Source organism: Dysidea avara, chromosome 15 (assembly GCF_963678975.1).
Source record: "Dysidea avara chromosome 15, odDysAvar1.4, whole genome shotgun sequence".
In the NCBI taxonomy this organism is placed as follows: domain Eukaryota; kingdom Metazoa; phylum Porifera; class Demospongiae; order Dictyoceratida; family Dysideidae; genus Dysidea; species Dysidea avara.
The window spans coordinates 13,421,185-13,440,256 of NC_089286.1; the positions used below are offsets into that span (position 1 = coordinate 13,421,185).

The following is a 19,072-nucleotide window of genomic DNA, read 5'->3' on the forward strand; positions in this document are numbered from 1 at the left end:
CTATTATGCTCAAAATTATGCCAGCATAATCGGTGGGTCCCTACATTTAAATCATATATCTAAGTTAATGTTTAATGTGAAGCAGCAATTGTAACTTATCACATGTTTGGTCAAGAATCGGCTGTTGGTGTTCAAAAGTACATGTACTTGTGCTGGTATAGTATGCACATATGTATCATCAATTGACAAAATATGCTGTATAATAAAAGGGGTAGTCACTTCAATAGGTTAAATCAAACCCACTATACTGTAGGCCTTATGATAGCGACTACCTTTCGAAATGGTTCTTGTAGTTGTTTGCACTTCAACTAACTTGTCGTTAATTTTATTGTCTTTTTTTCAGAGTGGTGCATATATTAAGTCAGCAAGCAACGCTGAGATTGAATTGTCAGTCATCAAGTCAGCAAGCAACACTGTAGCTACCCTGAACTCTAACTGTACATTTTTCTACATTAATTATTGTGCATTTTTTTAACTTAAAAAATGTAGTACGTTTCCGTTTACTGTCATAATTTTTTAGTAAGTTTTAGTCGCCATGGTAGCCCACCAGTTTTTTGCCGTTGAAGTGGAAGAAGTGTTTCTTAATTACACTGCCTGTGAGTTACGCTCCATCAAACATTGTAGACTCTTGTTTCACTAGAACACAGCATTTGTACGAGAGCGATGATCTTTACCTACCGTCGAGCAAGGTCTTCGATTGTACATCTAAGTGGACTCGGCAAAAAGATGTCACGGTGAAGACTCGCCTGTGTTTATGATGCATATACGGAAGGGATAGTTGGCGAAGCGACCTAAACGAGGGTGGATTTTAGTGAACTTGGATAATTTGGCACCAAAATGGGCATCCTTGTCGACGTCATCATGTTGTTGAAGTAAGTGAAGTAATATTTGTGTGCTGCTATTATATCATTTCTTTTAAGTGCAGTCCACCAAGCTGGGTACTTTGGCATGCATCTGAAAAGGTAAGTAATTGTGGTCACCTGGTGCCATTATGTTGTGGTCATGTTTACAGGCCAACAAGGACCTAATTACACTACAGCTGCTTACATAGACTATTGAAATAGTAAGTAGGTGATTGTTTTATTCATCACTGTTTATGCTGGTTTTTTATACAGGATTGACATGTGCTGTTCATCATAATGTGTATAAAATATTGGTTAAAGTGAACTGAATGTGGTGAGTTTACAGCTACTATAATTCACAGGTCATTATATATGTCTATCTTTTTAGGTTGCACCCATTGTGAGATGACATTATAGGCTATGTGTGAAGTTGACTGAATGTGTTGAACTACTATACTACGATGATGATGGCATTAATCCATGTGCAGTGGAGCTACTATAGTGTGTGTGTGTGTAGCATGTAGACCAAGTAAGTATTGTGTTCATGTACAATGTATCTTTACGTGTCATTTGTACATGCAATAGGATCCAGTGAAACAACATTGGAGAAGTACAAATGAGCTGCAGCTGTCATGGTTGGTCTGGAGATTGACAGTTGATCTGGAGACTTCCGAGGGTTTCTCTATGTCCAGCAAGCTGTTAAAGGACCTGTCGAGACATTTGTACACATGTATTATTTTGTATTTACAATAATTATTAGAAAAATATAAATTATGTAGTATAATGTTTACACTATTGGGAGGTATAAATTAAAGGTTATTCTTTTGGGGCTAAATAGAGTAAGGGTTACCCTTGAGAAAGGTATGCCCCATGTGGCCACCCATTTATACCAAATATGGTACAAAGTTTATACTTTTGCAGTGCACACAAGTCACTGTGGAGAGAGTTCATTATAAACAAATTACCCTGTAGAGAGATCAGCTACAAACAAAACACTTTGCAGAGAGTTCAGCTACAAACAAATCAACCTTTAGAGCGATCAGCAACAAACAAATCAACTGTAGAGAGATCAGCTACAAACAAATCAACCTGCAGAGAGATCAGCTACAAACAAATCAGCTTGTAGAGAGATCAGTTACACACAAATCAACCTGTAAAGAGATAAGCTAGAAACAAATCATCCTGTAGAGAGTTCAGCTACAAAAATCACCCTGTAGAGACATCAGCTAGAAACTAGACACAATGTAAGGAGTTCAGCTACAAGCAATCACCCTGTAGAGAGTTCAGTTAAAACAAATCAACCTGCAGAGAGATCAGCTACAAACACAGCAAAAATAGTGTTCCAATACTACATATTCTGACCCCGTCTTTATTCAGTATTGGAACAACTATTTTTAAAAACTCCCTATAACGAGACAAAACGAACCTCAAATCTATAAATGACTCTAATGTTATTCACTATTTGGGGCTGTGGTCTATTTTTGTTTGAGCCTAGGTAGAATTTTTGGACTATTAATTCCAACACCATAACATAGACGGAATAAATACAGTCCGTATTAGTGTATGAAGTATGCTGTGAAACAAATGACCCTGTAGAGAGATCAGCTACACACAAATCAACTTGTAGAGAGATCAGCTACAGGAAATCACCCTGTAGAGAGTTCAGCTACAAACAAATCAACCTGTAGAGCGATCAGCTAGAAACAAATCACCCTGAAGAGAAGTCAGCTACACAAAATCACCTTGTAGAGAGGTCAACTACAAACAAAACACTTTGTAAAGAGTTCAGCTACAAACATTACAAATCAACCTTTAGAGCGATCAGCACCAAACAAATCAACTTGTAGAGAGATCAGCTAGAAACAAATCAACCTGCTAAGAGATCAGCTACAAATAACTCAACCTGCAGAGAGATCAGCTACACACAAATCAACTTGTAGCACAGCAAAAATATTGTTCCAATACTACATATTCTAACCCCGTCTTTATTCAGTATTGGAACAACTATTTTTAAAAACTCCCTATAACAAGATAAAACGAACCTCAAATCTATAAATGACTCTAATGTTATTTACTATTGGGGGCTGTGGTCTATTTTTGTTTGAGCCTAAGTAGCATTTTTAGACTATTAGTTCCAATACCACAACATAGACGGAATAAATACAGTCAGTATTTGTGTATGAATTATGCTGTGTAGAGAGATCAGCTACAAACAAATCACCCTGTAGAGAGATCAGCTAGAAACTAGATACAATGTAAGGAGTTCTGCTACAAGCAAATCACCTTTTAGTGAGTTCAGCAACAAAGAAACCACCATGTAGAGAGTTCAGCTGCAAACAAATCACCCTGTAGAAAATTCAGTTACAAACAAATCGCCCAGTAGAAAGATCAGCTAGAAGAAGTTACCTTGTAGAGAATTCAGCTACAAAGAAACCAATTTGTAATGAATTCAGCTGCAAACAAATCACCTGTACAGAATTCAGCTACAAACAAATTACCCTGTAGAGAGATCAGCTAGAAGAAGTTACGCTGTAGACAGTTCAGCTACCAACAATTCACCCTGTACTGAGATCAGTTAGAAGCAGTTTCCTTGTAAAGAGTTTAACTGCAAACAAATCACCTTGTAGAAAATTCAGTTACAAACAAATCACCCAGTAGAAAGATCAGCTAGAAGAAGTTACCTTGTAGTGTAATAATATTACACTTACTTTATTTTATGGGTAATATGTAACTGTAACTTAATAGTTCAGTTGCAAGTAATATTTAACTAGTTACTTTTACAAAGTAACTTGCCCAACACTGCAAATTGCACCACAAAGTTTGCCACTACACTATATCCTACATTTGTTTTAACAGTGACAAAAAATAGTGCAATTTCATACTTTGTTGTTGTTTTGTATGTAGCATCCATCAAGGAGATTGTGTTTCCATACTTAGATAGCAAATCTTGCTGCCAAGCCTCCTGGTGAACAAAGAGCAAGGTCTGGTTGCTATTGTTCTCTGAGGTGCTGCTGATGTCTTCAGGACTTATGAATGGCCGGTAGGGACCCGCGATTATGTTCATTATTTTACCTATTATGCTATGCTGCACTGCTCAAAATTTTTCCTATTATGCTTAAATTAATGCTCAATATTTACCCATTATGCTCAAATTATGCTTGTTATTTATACCTCAGTTCCCATGTTTTTTAGTAAATTTGTACTTTTTTGGGAAGACAGTAAGTTGCTGAAGCACAAACTCTAAATCCTTGATTGTCAAAATGCACGTCACAGAAAAGATCGATATACTCTAATAGAACAGTCAGCTGTCTGATTCTCTGACTGTTCTATTAGAGTACATCGATCTTTTTCTGTGATATGTATTTTGATAAGCAAGAAATTATGGTAATGCACAAGTGTTGTGCCTATTATGCTAGCATTATGCTCAATGCTTTCAGGTACCTATTATGCTCATTATTATGCCAGCATAATCGGCGGGTCCCTAATGGCCGGTAGAAATACAATGCAGTGGGGTTATCTTGTTTCCAGTGTTCAATTTTAACCCTTTATTATCGAATGGCTAATATATTGCCATAACGAGTGCCCTTTATAAACGGAGCCATAACTCCTTTTTCCTAGGGGCTACGAAGCTGAAATTGTTACCAAACTGCTCAGAAGGACCGGGCGTTTTTAATGAAGTTTACCGTTCGGCGATAGGAAGAAGCATGGGCAAGTTATGGCACTTGGCAATATAAAATAGCGTATACAAAACAATAATACCTGTTTAAAACACCATGTTCGCCTTCTCCCTGCTACTAGGAGGCTTTAGTTGGAATTACTCCTTTCCCCACGTGATAAGGATTCTAAAAATAAATAGTGTGATGTCATCGAGTTGATTAGTAAGATGGCGGCGCCCATCTTTCAATGCCATGGCGATACGGAGAAGATACGCTTTCTTCGCTTCATAGCGCGTGAGTTGTGTGTGTGATCTGTAAGTATTCTAGCTGTGTTGGTAGAAGAGAGAGATGGCTATCAAACGGTATATAGCTTGATGGGTTAATTAATGGGTGGGGTCCACTCGTATCGCCCACAGTTCACACAAGCCATAAAAGTTTTCACACTTGCGGTTTTGTAAAAAAAACTTCGGTAATAAAGGGTTAAGTCTCAAATTTTCCTAGTAAAACTTAGACAGTTGGCATGCACGCTGCGCAAGATAGACATGATTTCTGACATCACTAGTGTTAGGAAAATAAGCTCTGTCTGTAAGATCTCGTCTTTGATGAACATACAAAACATGCAAAACATAGTGCTTGAGATGATTTTTCACCTCTTGTACATTCGTAATACCTTCTGCAACCAGCTCATAGATTTTAGAGTCAAGCTTTGGATGGATTCGTTGGCCATATAAAGCTGGACTATCAATGTCATGAGAGTGTGCCTCCTCATTTGGCAAAATTACAAAATAACAACTTTCTGAGGACACAGTTGATGTGCGTTCTGCTAGGTTATTCTTGATTTCCTGCAATTTCTTTTGCTTAATGTCTTTCACCTTCTTCACTCCAGACATGCCATCAGAAAAGGACAGTTTATATTATATTCTGGAAACAGGGAAATCACATGGACTTCAATGTGAGCAGTACAACCTCTTTTCCGTGTTCTCTGTAGACATGTTTTTTTGCCAGTGCTCTTGTCTTTGTAATAGTGGCTTCCAAACTGGCATTCCATCTTTCTAATTTCAGACACATAAAATGGAGTATTCTCAAAGCATACTTTTTGTCCATTGATAGTGTGTTCCCAAAATATTTGTGTGGATTCCTGTCAAAATAAATGTGATCCTATATGACTATTATAGAAACTATGAAAAGGTCAGTGATTAGAAGTATAATACCGTATAGAAGGAAACTTTAGCAGGGGAAACTTTTACAAATTTGGAAACTTGCTACAAATCTACCAAAGTTTAACCCACCAATTACTCAGATTAGCATCTTTATAGCTAAACATTTTGTCAAAGTTTATGTTGCCAAATGCAGCTGTTCACCACTGCCAAAGTTTCCCTCTATACAGTATACTGCAACCTGCTACTACACTTCTTCATTGCTTGAAATCGTACCAAAATTAATGCTAACTACAGGTGATTATTTATTTAGCTTCAGTTTATAGTACACATACGCATTAGTAAAAGGGATCCATACATTAAAAATGCCATGCATCTGAAAAATCATCAGAGAAAGACTGTTGAGTGGTAAGTGGTGCATGTCTGTCAGACTGATTGCAATAATTAGTAGCATTGGTTGCAACAACGAAAATTTAACTGGCAATGAATTCACTGAAGGACATGGCTGTCTGTCTATGAATATACCCAAGGATTTCCCCTGTGTACATAGTGGTACATGCCATTTATAAAACAGTACTTGACCCATATGTATATATATACTAGTATATTAAAAATTATAAATTTAAAAATGAAGTAGGGTTTCAAGCTATAAAAAGTAGTGAAACAAGATATGAACAATGGACAGCATAGCTCAGTATTAAATCCCTTCTTCACTGTTAAAACAGGGGAGTAACAGTAACTAGGGGAGTGAAATATTTTACTCTGAAAGGGGAGTTTGGATTACTAGGAGAGTAACAGTAACCCACTAAGGGTAAAGAGAACTCCAAGTAAGTGAAGGCACCAAACTGAAGAGTTCCCATTACCAGCTAGCTAGTAGCTAAGGTGAACTCAGTGAGCCAGTATGGCTGAGGCCACATATGAATGAGCCACATGCAGGTTATAGCTGTCTCACTATGTTATTTTCTCCATTAACTAACCTGTTCAATTCTAGCCACTCAATGTAAAAAAGGAAAGTAATTATTTAGGCTTCCTTTTCAATGGCAGCCATTTACTCATGTTTTATTTTACAGGCTAACCAAGACATAGTGAAGGAAACAGAGAGTACGAAAACAGGACGAATTTTTACTCAAGAATATTTTGAAATACGTATGTATAATTATTAAATACAATTTCTATTACAAGCGCATTATTTAGAGTGAAGAGTATTGCCATAGAAACGGCTTCTTTAACAACAGAGCCGTGTTGAGTAGTTGAAAGCGGTTTGCTTCACTGAGGAATTGTAGTGCTTGAAAGGTGATACTAAACTGTTTGCTTGTTTGTGAATAATTACTGGACGTTCACTAGAGTCTATCTCGTTCACTGTTTCTTCAGGTACGTTTGAGCTCATATCTGAGTCGTCTCGTGTGACACACCGGTTTATTAAACTGGCTCCAACAGAAGTCACCACTGCTCGTGAGGGTTTAGGCGCCTTATTGTGATACGGAAGAAATAGTTCAAGACTCAGGGAAAGAGAGAATAAAATTCGGCGGACTCAGTTGTATCCGCACTGACTGGTACGTACAGTATTCAGCCCATTCAAGCTCACCGCTAGCTACTAGTAGTCAGTGTGTAAGAAGTTGAAGACTTGAGGGAGGAGAGGAAAGCCACTTAGCTTAAACATGGCGTACATATCATGTCCGTCTGCCTTCAGTTGACGTTAGCAGCCGGACACAATGATATTGCCTGGTAAGGTCAGTAGCCTGTATCATTGTCTTTTTACATAATTACAAGCAGATTCAATGGAATTAACTAGTAAGATGTATCGTCTGCAGTTAACAAGAATCTTTGATACAATGTACATTGTGTGTCTTCAACTTCATCAACTTTCCAAGTTATTCTTGACCTGTAAGGAGATAATGTTTATAGTTACGTAAGCACATGTTTACTTTTTTAGCATGGATGTCTCAATGTCACTGAGAACATAGAATTTTTACAACATCCAGTAAGTGTGTTAACATACAGTGACTATGCATCAATTTGTAAACATATATTACAGGTGCCACAAGAAATCAGTGAACAAATAGACAAACAAAATGATGAACTCCAGGTAGCAAAAAAGTGCTGTTTTGCATGATAGCAACTGTTTGCCTTTTTAGTTTACACTACCAATGCTGCTGATCTGGAAGAATTGTTTTTACAACTTTGTTGGCAACTGTGTGTGACGTACCTTCAGCCATAAAGGTAACAAGTATATGATTGTTGAATATTTCTTTACTATACTGCCATTTACAACAGCTGATAACATGTCATGTGGCAGGAAGTAACTCCAGTGAAGTGGCAGTGAAGCATCGTTTGCTGATGAAGCCTTGCTACTGGTCTCTTTTTTTCAGAGACTTTCCAATATTATAAAGCTGGATATTGTAAATATTTTGTTACAGTTTTGCTGTATGTCTTTAACATCATTTGAAATTTTATACGGAGTTATTTGCAGAATTTCATGGAGTAACGGAAACGCCTTGCATGCTTATGTAAACTCTCCTAGAGTAACTAGAACTCCCTACAATAGATTTTTCAAAGAGTTCCTGTTACTCCTTTGTGGGGTGTTAGTTACTCTCCACAAAAATATAGGGGTGTTAAATCCTCCCTACACTGGGAACTCCCCTAGGGGAGTAACAGTTACTCCTTATTTTTAACAGTGTTTGGCATGGTATAACAATTATTTTGTGTTCAATGCCAAAGTAGGGATTTCCCACTGAGCTATGCTGTAATAGCTACCATTGTTCATATCTTGTTTCACTACTTTTTATAGCCTGAAACCCTACTTCATTTTTAAATTTATAATTTTTAATATACTAGTTTGTTTAGTTTTTTTGTTAAAGCATACAGCTAGCTATAAACATGTGACTGTTTTATTAGGGTGACTGCTGTATTAGAGTATATCTAGTCAGCCTGCGAAGAAGTGCTTGCCCTAAAAAGGGGTGTGGGCATCATGGTTTCGATCGATTATTAGACTAGAGTATCGAATCAGCCTACCAAGTTGAGGGTGTGTAGTCACAAAGACAGCTAGTGTAAAAGGGGCGTGGTAATCGTGGTCTCGATCGATAGATCGATAATACGTAGAATAAAGAATGGGCGTGACCTTGTGACCTATCGTGGAGTACTGGTACCTCTGTACAGTCGGGGACCATACAGTAGCGTAGTCTAAGCACCTTAAATAATTTTGTGGTGATATGGAAATTTAACGCCTTGGTATGGTTTCGTTGGATGAAGAAGAAGACAAGCAGCCTGATTGAAGATAAAAGAAAAGACAAGGCGCGCAAGGCGTACACTCGTCGGAACCCCAAAAGGCACATCCCACCGGTGAGTTTGCTGTTGTGGCGTAAAATGGGGACCGTGCGTTGCTTCGTTTGGGCTCTAGGCTTGCGACTGTGGTCAGTGAGTGAGACGAAATTTCAAGTTTTGACGATTTTAAAAAAAAATTCTATATCCGGCCATTAGTAAGTGTTTTCTTGTTTTTAATGCTACATTTGATGTTAGATGGACTAGTATTATTCCGTAAAGGTGATTTTTGTCGCGTAAGAAGTTTCTAAGCCAGTTTTTAAAGAGCGTTATTTTTGGTGGCGCGCGTCACTTTCGATGCAAAGCCTACTTAAACAGTACTACCATACTGTTTGATATATATTACTGATACATTACTTGATACAATTTTACAATTTGGTATAGCTAAATACTCCATGCAAGACATGTCCAGGAAACATTATGCATGTCATGGCTAGTTCCATTTGAAAGTGCACCATGATATGCATGCATGTTTTGAATTCATGACTTCCGTAAAGTGAAGACTGTCTGGCATATAGTTTTACTGACATTTCCAGTAGCTGTAGCTAGGCTTTGTCTGAATAATTTTATAGCTTAGCTATGCTGGCTCAAGACACCTATGATACTGTGCATGGAAAGCTATACAAATTCTGTTCAATTTTAAGAGACTACCACATATGCTGTACAATTAATGAGATAATATAGGCACCAGATACAAGTTAGCTATTTAAATTAAACCCACATCCAACTTCTCGTTAATAGACGACCTCGTCAAAACAGCTCTTGGTCTGTTGCTTGTGAGCTTCCAAAGTTTCCTCTAGATTCGTTGCAAGTCCGGTATAATAGTTAGGCCCAGAACTAGCCAGACCATCACTCCACCGGTACATTTCTAAGGAGAAACTGAAACCGCACCAAGATTTGCGCCAAAACGGTATTTGGAAGAACGTGCAGTGCTTTAATTTCTGTGCATTACATCATTTCCGGACTTCAGATCGAGTGAATATATGCGAACCCCCTCTACTGAACGGGTTTCGTTATGTACAGACATCCTACGGATCACGTGATCACTTTTAAACCACAAAAATGACGTTACACCGGAAACGCTGGTAGAGTCCGTAAGCGCCTATAGGCGTTTTTTGCGTTCTTATTACTGTGCACTGTTTAAAGAATAAGAAGCGTCTGAAACTTCTGTCTGACACGGTGAAATGGTTGATTAAGGCAAGGATGAAGGCATATGACAGGTAAACTTTTAAGATATTAAATGTGTGTACTCACACACCAACTACATACACCACTGCAACTTCTACACCTTTGAACAGAGCATGTTCAGCCTTGACATCCTGGTGGCCAACACTGAGGCTTAGCAACTATTAGTGCAATGCCATGTAATACAGAGCGTGCATTGATTTTGGGGTTATGCAATTGGCAATGTTGGGGGCTTTCACGAGTAGTAGGTGGTGTGTATTTGAGAAGTTGTGTGATTTTGTAACAACTGTATATTGTATAGTCTTGTAAATCTAAGATACAATCAAATCAAGCCTCTGGGATGAAGTCATCTCACGCTTGAATTATGCTATGGGTGTGAAAGTATTGCTGATGGTTTATAAATCAGATTTAAAATTGTTAACATTACAGATATTTCTATTAAATATTTGATTGCTCAATAATGACGTACTGTGAAAGATCAGAAGTTACAAACATGATGAAATGCTGTCCAATTTTGTAGAACAGTCAAACTACAGTGGCTGTTTCCTGTGCTAAAGTGACAGTGAATGATTGGATTAGAGGATTAACAAATAAATGCTGCTTTTAAAGTTTCTGTGGGGGCATGCCAACATCAATCTCCTTAGAAATAGTATAGTATGCTTTTTGTATTAACCAGAAAATGCCATTTATCCTTAGCAAATTTTTATTGCCAACGACTGACCAAGCCTGCAAGAATAGAGCATGCCAACACAAACTACATCCAGCATCGGGATAACCCTACATCACAACAATCAGCCTGTAGGGCCCTCCCCCCAAACACATGCACACATTATGACAAGCTACCCCAGACGGCCGAGATATTAGAAACGGTATTAGGCAACATGTCCAATGGTGATCTGCTCCACAAGCCAATCACACCGAATGATGGTTGCCAAGTTGGTACAGGAGCCCCTACTCCCAGCAACCAGCCAACTGTATCTCTGATCAATGCCGCCCATATTACACTACTACAAAATTCAGCTCCAATAAGTATTGAAATATAGACTACCAAAATAATAGAAACTATAGAAGATATACATTTGATAAATTTCAAGTGTCTTGCCGTGCATTACAAATCCAATGCATGGATACAAAAACAACTGTATGAAAATTATCCACGGTATGGACAAGTCACTCTCTGACGACCTCCAACATGTGTGTAAACACCACTCTACCAGCTCATCAATGAGCACTACAAGAAATTAAATACAAACACACATCAAATTGATATGCATACACATCCTCAATACAAACACACAACTAACAAAATTGGGACAACAAATCACTGGACAATCTGACCCATTTTGTACTGACAACACATACCAGAAAAGGAGAATGTAAACACAACATGAGAGTACAAATAATATGTGAGATAGACCCCAGCAACGAAAGGCCACCTTTCATTGCTGGGGTCAAGGAGACCAGACACCTACTCTACCAACAGCACTGATAGCAGCAACCCCTCATCACCACAGAATAATAACTAAAACAAAAAAATATGTGATTACACATGAGCTCATCTGATCCTCAAATATTCCATGAAAAATCCAGAGAATTACCAGTGGGAGGTAATTTATCCCCTCAAACTCAGAAGCATTCAGCTTCCATCAGAATTTGTTGAAGCTGTGTCAAAGATTAATCACTTTGAACTATTTTATACTCGTAACTTGCACTATGATGCAGTTATATCCAGCGAAACTGGTAAAGTGTTTGTAGTCACTCCCAAATTAATTGGTATTCAGGAGTATGTAATGCTTGACTAGTGTAACCAACAATATGCAAAATGTAATAATTTTATTGTGTGTGTCTCATTTTACCTGACAACTATATATGTATATGTAGGGGGGTGAGCTGTAGTAATCCTACCCCAGTGGTTGACGCCAGCATTGACACGCATAGCGAGGAACAATAACATTGAGCTAGTTATCCCATTCAACCTTAAGCACAAGAATAACAACCATTGGAGGAATACAATACAACATGTGACACTGACACACACACAAATACACACACACATATGTACGTACATTCCATTCAAGTAGCTACAGTGTATACCCATGTAGAAATTACAAGGTAGTTACCACTGCTAGATAGTTTGGTTGTAACAACCTGTTTTTGCAGTAGTAACAAGTATGTACATTTTGGTTGTTACTAGGGAATAACATCTTTGTAATTGAAACTGTCATTTGCATGTAACTATGTAACCACAACCTTGTCAACAAGGTTGTCACATGGTAGTTCTTTTTATATGGACTCCCACAAGCAGCTACCCATAATTTCAGTACATATAACCATGATTATTATGATCTAATTGCAAACTGCATGTACACACTGTTTCATTGTTCATTGTTCTTGTCAGGTCCAGATGATTTGGGAGGTTTCCTCTTCCTTATAAAGTTGGCACATTTGTCATTAATCTGATCGATCAAATGACTTCGTGTGGCATTCTCAAACTTTGTTTGAACATAATCTGAAACGTTAAATAATTATTATATTTTGAAATAGTGTATCAAGACACACGATAGTGTGTCGTGCGGCCCAAGAAGCCGGCGCGCCACACCGTGAGTATATTAACAGGAAGAAAGAAAATGCAATTTTCACACCTATGTAGCTCTGTGATCCCTTATCCGATTGGAACCAAATTTTCTAGAGACATGCCGCCCAGTTATGCACCTATCAATGTTAAGCCCCACCACCCCCAGTACGGGAAGGGTGGGGATATAGTGGGGATTTGATCAAGTGGAAAGTCAAATTCCCCTACCTGGGGGTGAATTATCAGGTCAAATCCCCACATAGTCCCACCCTATGAGGTGGGGATAGGAAGGGGATTTGACAACCAACGTGTTGTAAAAACAGAAGCCATAGTGACAAAGTACACGAGGTGCTGCAGTTTTATCACGTGTTCTCTTGCGCTTCACTATCTTATAAAACTACTGTAAAGGATCTATGCTACTATAGAGCGCTTGTTTAAATTCCCCACCCCTAGGGGCAAAATTTAAGTTCAAATCCCCTCCTAACGCCCCACATAGCCCGTACTGGGGGGGGGGGGGGGTGGGGCTTGACATTGATAGGTGCATTAGGGGAGTCCACATACCAAATTTGAAGAAAATCGCTCCAGCCATTTCTGAGATACGAGCGAACAAAATTTCGTTTTAATTTCTTCGTTTTTTTCTTCTACTTCTTCATTTCGCACACTTCGCAAAATCCGCCATAAAACACGAGTGCGTGCTCGGATCGGGCTGAAATTTGGCACACTTAAAGGGCTCATTAAGGCGGATCGGTGTACCAACTTTGGTAGGAATCCGATGAACATTCACGGAGTTATTACCGATTATTTGCGTAAAATAAGGTCGAAGGTCTGTCACGCCTACAGGGTAAACCCCTTGGAGGAATCAGTTGATAATTGATATGTAGATGGAGCAACCATCGTAGGAGTGCCTTTTTGTGGTTTGAAAGGAATCGGAATAGAGACCATGGAGATATGACACAAAACCCAACCTGTGTCAAAATTACGCGATCGATTTTTATGAATAAAAAAACTATTAGTTTTCGTGTCTACCAGGCAAACCGCTTAGAACAACGAGCTGAAAATCAGTATGTAGCTGGAATAATCATCATGGAAAGTTCTTGCAGTAGTACAGAAGAATCGGATTACAAATCACTGAGTTATGATTCGAAAGGCAACTATGTGCAGCAAATGCGAGATTGAGATACTCTAATAGAACAGTCACCCTAATAAAGCATTCAGCTGCATGTATAATTTACTCAGTTATATTACATTGCAAGTTATTCTGTAGGGAATTCAGCTACAAACAAGTCACCCTATAGTCAGATCAGCTAGAAGAAGGTACCTAATAGAGAGTTCAGCTACAAAGAAGCCATCATGTAGAGAGGTCAGCTGAAATAAATCACCCTGTAGAGAATTCAGCTACAAACAAATTGCCCTGTAGAGAGATCAGCTAGAAGAAGTTACCTTGTAGAGAGTTCAGTTACAAAGAAACAATCATGCAAAGAGTTTAGATGCAAACAAATCACCCAGTACTCAGAAAGTTCCGCTATGAACAGATCACACCATAGAGAGTTCAGTTAGAAACAAGTCATCCTGTAGAGAGATCAGCTAGAAGAAGTCACATTGTAGAGAGTTCAGTTACAAAGAAACAATCATGCAAAGAGTTTAGCTGCAAACAAATCACCCAGTAAAAAGTTCCGCTATGGACAGATCACACTCTAGAGAGTTCAGTTAGAAACAAGTCATCTTGTAGAGAGATCAACTAGAAGAAGTTACCTTGTAGAGAGTTCAGTTACAAAGAAACAATCATGCAAAGAGTTCAGCTACAAACAAATCACCCTGTAGAGAGTTCAGTTAGAAACAAGTCACCCTGTAGAGAGTTCAGCTAGAAGAAACTACGTTGTAGAGAGTTCAGCTACAAAGAAACTACCATGTACAGAGTTCAGATGCAAACAAATTGCCCTGTAGAGACAAACAAATCATCCTGTAGAAAGATCAGCTAGAAGAAGTTACCTTGTAGAGAGTTCAGCTACAAACAAATCACCCTGTAGAGGGTTCAACTAAAAACAAGTCACCCTGTAGAGAGTTCAGCTAGAAGAAGTTACATTGTAGAGAGTTCAGCTACAAAGAAACTACCATGTAGAGAGTTCAGCTGCAAACAAATTGCCCTGTAGAGAATTCAGCTACAAACAAACCACCCTGTAGAAAGATCAGCTAGAAGAAGTTGCCTTGTAGAGAATTCAGCTACAAACAAATCACCCTGTAGAGAGTTCAGCATTACACTGTAGAGAGATCAGCTACAAACAAGTCACCCTGTAGAGAGTTCAGCTAGAAGAAGTCACATTGTAGAGAGTTCAGCTACAAAGAAACTACCATGTAGAGAGTTCAGCTGCAAACAAATTGCCTCGTAGAGAATTCAGCTACAAACAAATCACCCTGTAGAAAGATCAGCTAGAAGAAGTTACCTTGTAGAGAGTTCAGCTACAAACAAACCACCCTGTAGAGAGTTCAGCTACAAACAAGTCATCCGGTAGAGAGATCAGCTAGAAGGGTCACCTTGCAGAGGAGTCAGCTACAAAGAAATCACCCTGCTTCATCTTTTCTTCTTCCTGTAGTAAAGAAAAAATGACAGGTTAAAAAGCCCTAAAGCCGGCCATAGGCCGGCTTTGGGGTATACAAATACAAAAATAAGTGAAATCTAATCCAAAACAGCCAAGCTGTAAGAAAAGAGTGCGGCCCTGAGAAAGGCTATGGTGAAAAAGATGTGAAATCCAAGGTGGCGGCCAAGAAATGGCTGTGATGGTAGGTTAATGGTAAAAATTTTAATAACAACAATTCAGGTGAATTTGGTGCCGCTTGGTCTTGGCACAAAATTCACCTGAATTGTCGTTATTAAAATTTTTACCATTAACCTACCATCACAGCCATTTCTTGGCCGCCACCTTGGATTTCACATCTTTTTTCACCATAGCCTTTCTCAGGGCCGCACTCTTTTTTTACAGCTTGGCTGTTTTGGATTAGATATATATATATAATTAACTTACAGATACAAGTTTCAACAATATCTTGGTCCAGACGTGGGTTAACTCTGTTACCACATGCACTGGATACTGCCAATGTCTGTGGAGTAAAAAATACTCCAATCAGATTTCTAATAAGCCGACTGGCTGTAGGAGCATTCATATTGGCCGTTTTGCCAGCTGGACTCCATGTCCTGGCACGAGCTCCACCAACGGTGACTCTGCCTAAAATGTGTCAACTGATCCAACTAGCTATTTTCACTTGCAATTGCTTGCCTTGATAGCTCTTTGATCTTTGCTAGGAGTCTATATAGAAAACATTTGAATGTATCTGAAGTGTACATGCACAACAATATGTAGACACCTTGTATGATTCAACATCTTTGCTGGGAGCCTGTGTGACAAAATGCATATATTTAATGTGGATAAACAGCCAATATCAATTAATAATACCTTCATTATCGCATTATTCTGGTAGTGTTTACCAGTCTGCTTTTGTCAGTCATCATCACCACCCAGACAAAAGTAGATATTGAAGATATACATAAGCTAGATCATGATCAGAGATGTGCCTAATATAATTCTTACCGAATCATAATCTTGGCCTGCAGCACCATTGCTCACAGTCTATAACATTATAAGGAATATGTGGCCAAAAACTGAACATGTATGTACGTGTTTACCTTAACTAAAACATTTTTCTGGTATTGTTTACCAGGTTCGCATCCACTGTTATAGTAGTTGTCATAATCATAATCCAGATCAGAATACTTAAGTAGAGTGAAACATATCAATTCACTGTGATAAAATTAATACAGACCTCAACACTAGACTGGAATGATGTATCGTAATAATCATCATACAAGTTATTGTTGCCACAAAATGTTCCAGTACCATGAGGTTGCTGTAAATATAATTACATTAAATACATAATTATGTATACTGTACAAAAATGCATGACACTAATAGCATACCATAGAGGATACCACATATGGATTGCATTGGTATGTGCTACTCATCTTGAAATGCTATAATGTATAGACATCAACACACTATTTTATGCTTAATTCATGTACGTACCTCATCATTAAAGGAATAGACATGTCTTGTCTGGGAACTGGAAAGTTTGCTCTATATACATACAATGTACACTGTTATAACAAAATTGTAATATGTGCCCTTGTGTACCTCAGCTGAAGATACTCTTGAGGACTGATCTGTGGGCAATGAACAATGGCAAAAAAAAGTGTGTGCAAGCGTACAAGTACATAATAGTATTCCAACAAATAGTCAGGAATGCACCTTTCATTGCAGAATGCTGCTTCTTTAAAGTACGAAGCTCTTCTTCTAGAGCTGCGATAGTTGTCTTGTCTTAATAATTCAGAAAAGAAAACATGAAAGATAATACTTTTCAGAATACTATACAACAAAATCATATTATTATGGTACACGTATAATCACAAAAACTAAAGATGTTGACAATCACAGAAGCATTATGGGTATGCATGAAGGCTGTACTACAGCAACTATAATCCTACAATGGTATTATACTTTTATAGCCATAAATTTTATCTCTGTAGTTATAATAGGTACCAGACATGCATACTTGGTCAATTAAAGAGGCCATAATAATACTTTACACAACTGTACTTTATGTTGCAAGTATAACTTCTGTTCTAGACATACAGAGCACACATACACCACCAAGTGATTGATAATGTCAACAATTGCAGCACAGTTACCCTTTTGGCACTGCTGAGTTAGCTTTTTTAACTCATCTTGTGAAGAATCATCTATGGATAAAATTTAATAGCTAGCTTGCATAGTTGAACATAATTACAAATGCCTACACACCACTGAACATATTTATGCATGCACCAAACACACCCTGCAGCCATACATAACTACAACTATTTAAAACATGCATGACAGCTATTATGTGTTGTGTGCAAAACACTATGTACCCTTCTTCTGTTGCTGCTTTTCTTCTAACATGAATTCAGAATCAACTACAAGAGAAACAACTGTAGTAGACAGGTATATAATAACTGTACAGTGATACCAACACATGCACCACTAAAATGATCACAACTCACCTAACCACTACTCATTAAGTTATTAAAGTATGACAGATGGTGTCTATGGCAAATAGAAAACACTGACCTTCCTGTTGTTGACTCTGACTCGACTCATCTTGTGAAGAATCAACTAAATGAGGATAGCTATATTAACAATTACAGCATATTGTTATGTATCATTTCCCCACACATGTAGGGTTCCGGTTATACAACTTGTTTGTAGCCACACATATGATGTTGACTCTGACTCGACTCATCTTGTGAAGAATCAACTAAATGAGGATAGCTATATTAACAATTACAGCATATTGTTATGTATCATTTCCCCACACATGTAGGGTTCCGGTTATACAACTTGTTTGTAGCCACACATATATATAGTTTACATATTTCCTTGGCTCTCTGCTTGGCTGATTCAATTTTAGACCACACAACATTTGACTTAGGTTTCTTAGCTGGCATCTGAGTTTGCTTGACTGACTTCAATTTTCTTTTTTTTGAAACTTCTTGTTTCTCAGCACTGCAAATTTCTTGTTTCTCAGTGCTGCAACTGGTGACTCTAGCATCATCCAATGTAAGAATGTCTTCTCTAGTGAGTGTCCCAGCCAACAACTTATCTAAGTCACGGTTAAGCTCCTGCCTGTCATCTATATGGGTCAGTCAGTATGAGGCTACTGTGAGGCGTATATCAGTACACATGCATGCATATAGCATAATATAGCTACACTGCGCACTCATACACAATATCATGTACAACATCTACATGGCTATGATAACCCATAAATATCTAGCAATATCCATGCGTGGATTCCTACTTCCTATTGCATATGTATAAGTTCTCTCACCTGACATCTTCAACACCTCTGCCTCATAATACTTTCCTGCCCATTTGAAATCCCCAAGCGCGCCAGTATACACGTTGGTTCCCTTTCTTGCAAAGGAAATTGGCTCGATGCTGAGTTTTTCATCTAAAAGCCATCGCAATAGAACAAAACTATTAGTCTTAGACATCAGTGCCACAGTTATAGGTCAAAGGTGCTCCTGTAAAAGTCTTACGCACGTAGCTATGTAGCTATAACTGTATAGGTAAGGCTGCACACCAACTCAAACAGACGAGACTACTAGAAGGTTGGACTTCCCGCCAAAACAGAGGCTGTCCTTATACTTAGTATTTCCTCGAATATGTCTAATAATGACGTAATCATGTGCACGGTTACAATTTAATTTATGACATAATATGCGGTACACCACCCCCCGCCGAGCAAACT

The 19,072-nt window shown here is 38.3% G+C and overlaps 2 protein-coding genes and 2 long non-coding RNA genes across 6 annotated transcripts; 2 read left to right on the forward strand and 2 right to left on the reverse strand.

The window, feature by feature from the left end:
* The first annotated feature begins 303 nt into the window (after positions 1-303).
* Positions 304-1,626, forward strand: LOC136245619 (uncharacterized). 2 transcript variants are annotated; one of them, XR_010696017.1, is made up of 6 exons: positions 304-872; positions 926-962; positions 1,013-1,063; positions 1,116-1,176; positions 1,231-1,371; positions 1,428-1,626. It is a non-coding gene; the product is annotated as an uncharacterized lncRNA (long non-coding RNA). The 2 variants fall into 2 exon arrangements; XR_010696016.1 differs by having other exon boundaries at positions 308-962.
* A 5,232-nt stretch (positions 1,627-6,858) lies between these two features.
* Positions 6,859-8,119, forward strand: LOC136245620 (uncharacterized). 2 transcript variants are annotated; one of them, XR_010696020.1, is made up of 7 exons: positions 6,859-6,948; positions 7,027-7,385; positions 7,448-7,539; positions 7,589-7,636; positions 7,691-7,741; positions 7,791-7,875; positions 7,930-8,119. It is a non-coding gene; the product is annotated as an uncharacterized lncRNA (long non-coding RNA). The 2 variants fall into 2 exon arrangements; XR_010696019.1 differs by having other exon boundaries at positions 7,027-7,380; positions 7,429-7,539.
* A 7,865-nt stretch (positions 8,120-15,984) lies between these two features.
* LOC136245326 (uncharacterized) lies at positions 15,985-17,589 on the reverse strand. Its single transcript, XM_066036808.1, has 11 exons — positions 17,469-17,589; positions 17,029-17,097; positions 16,915-16,943; positions 16,807-16,857; positions 16,701-16,754; positions 16,547-16,630; positions 16,410-16,496; positions 16,315-16,353; positions 16,180-16,215; positions 16,091-16,120; positions 15,985-16,032 (listed from the first exon to the last, which is right to left on the reverse strand). Exons 2-11 carry the CDS (start codon positions 17,033-17,035, stop codon positions 15,985-15,987), a joined length of 465 nt encoding a protein of 154 aa, XP_065892880.1. The 5' UTR covers positions 17,036-17,097; positions 17,469-17,589.
* A 247-nt stretch (positions 17,590-17,836) lies between these two features.
* Positions 17,837-18,950, reverse strand: LOC136245327 (uncharacterized). The gene is made up of 3 exons (XM_066036809.1): positions 18,650-18,950; positions 18,191-18,451; positions 17,837-17,934 (listed from the first exon to the last, which is right to left on the reverse strand). The coding sequence occupies exons 1-3, from the start codon at positions 18,813-18,815 to the stop codon at positions 17,837-17,839; spliced, it is 525 nt and encodes a 174-aa protein (XP_065892881.1). The 5' UTR covers positions 18,816-18,950.
* Between the last annotated feature and the right edge of the window lie 122 nt (positions 18,951-19,072).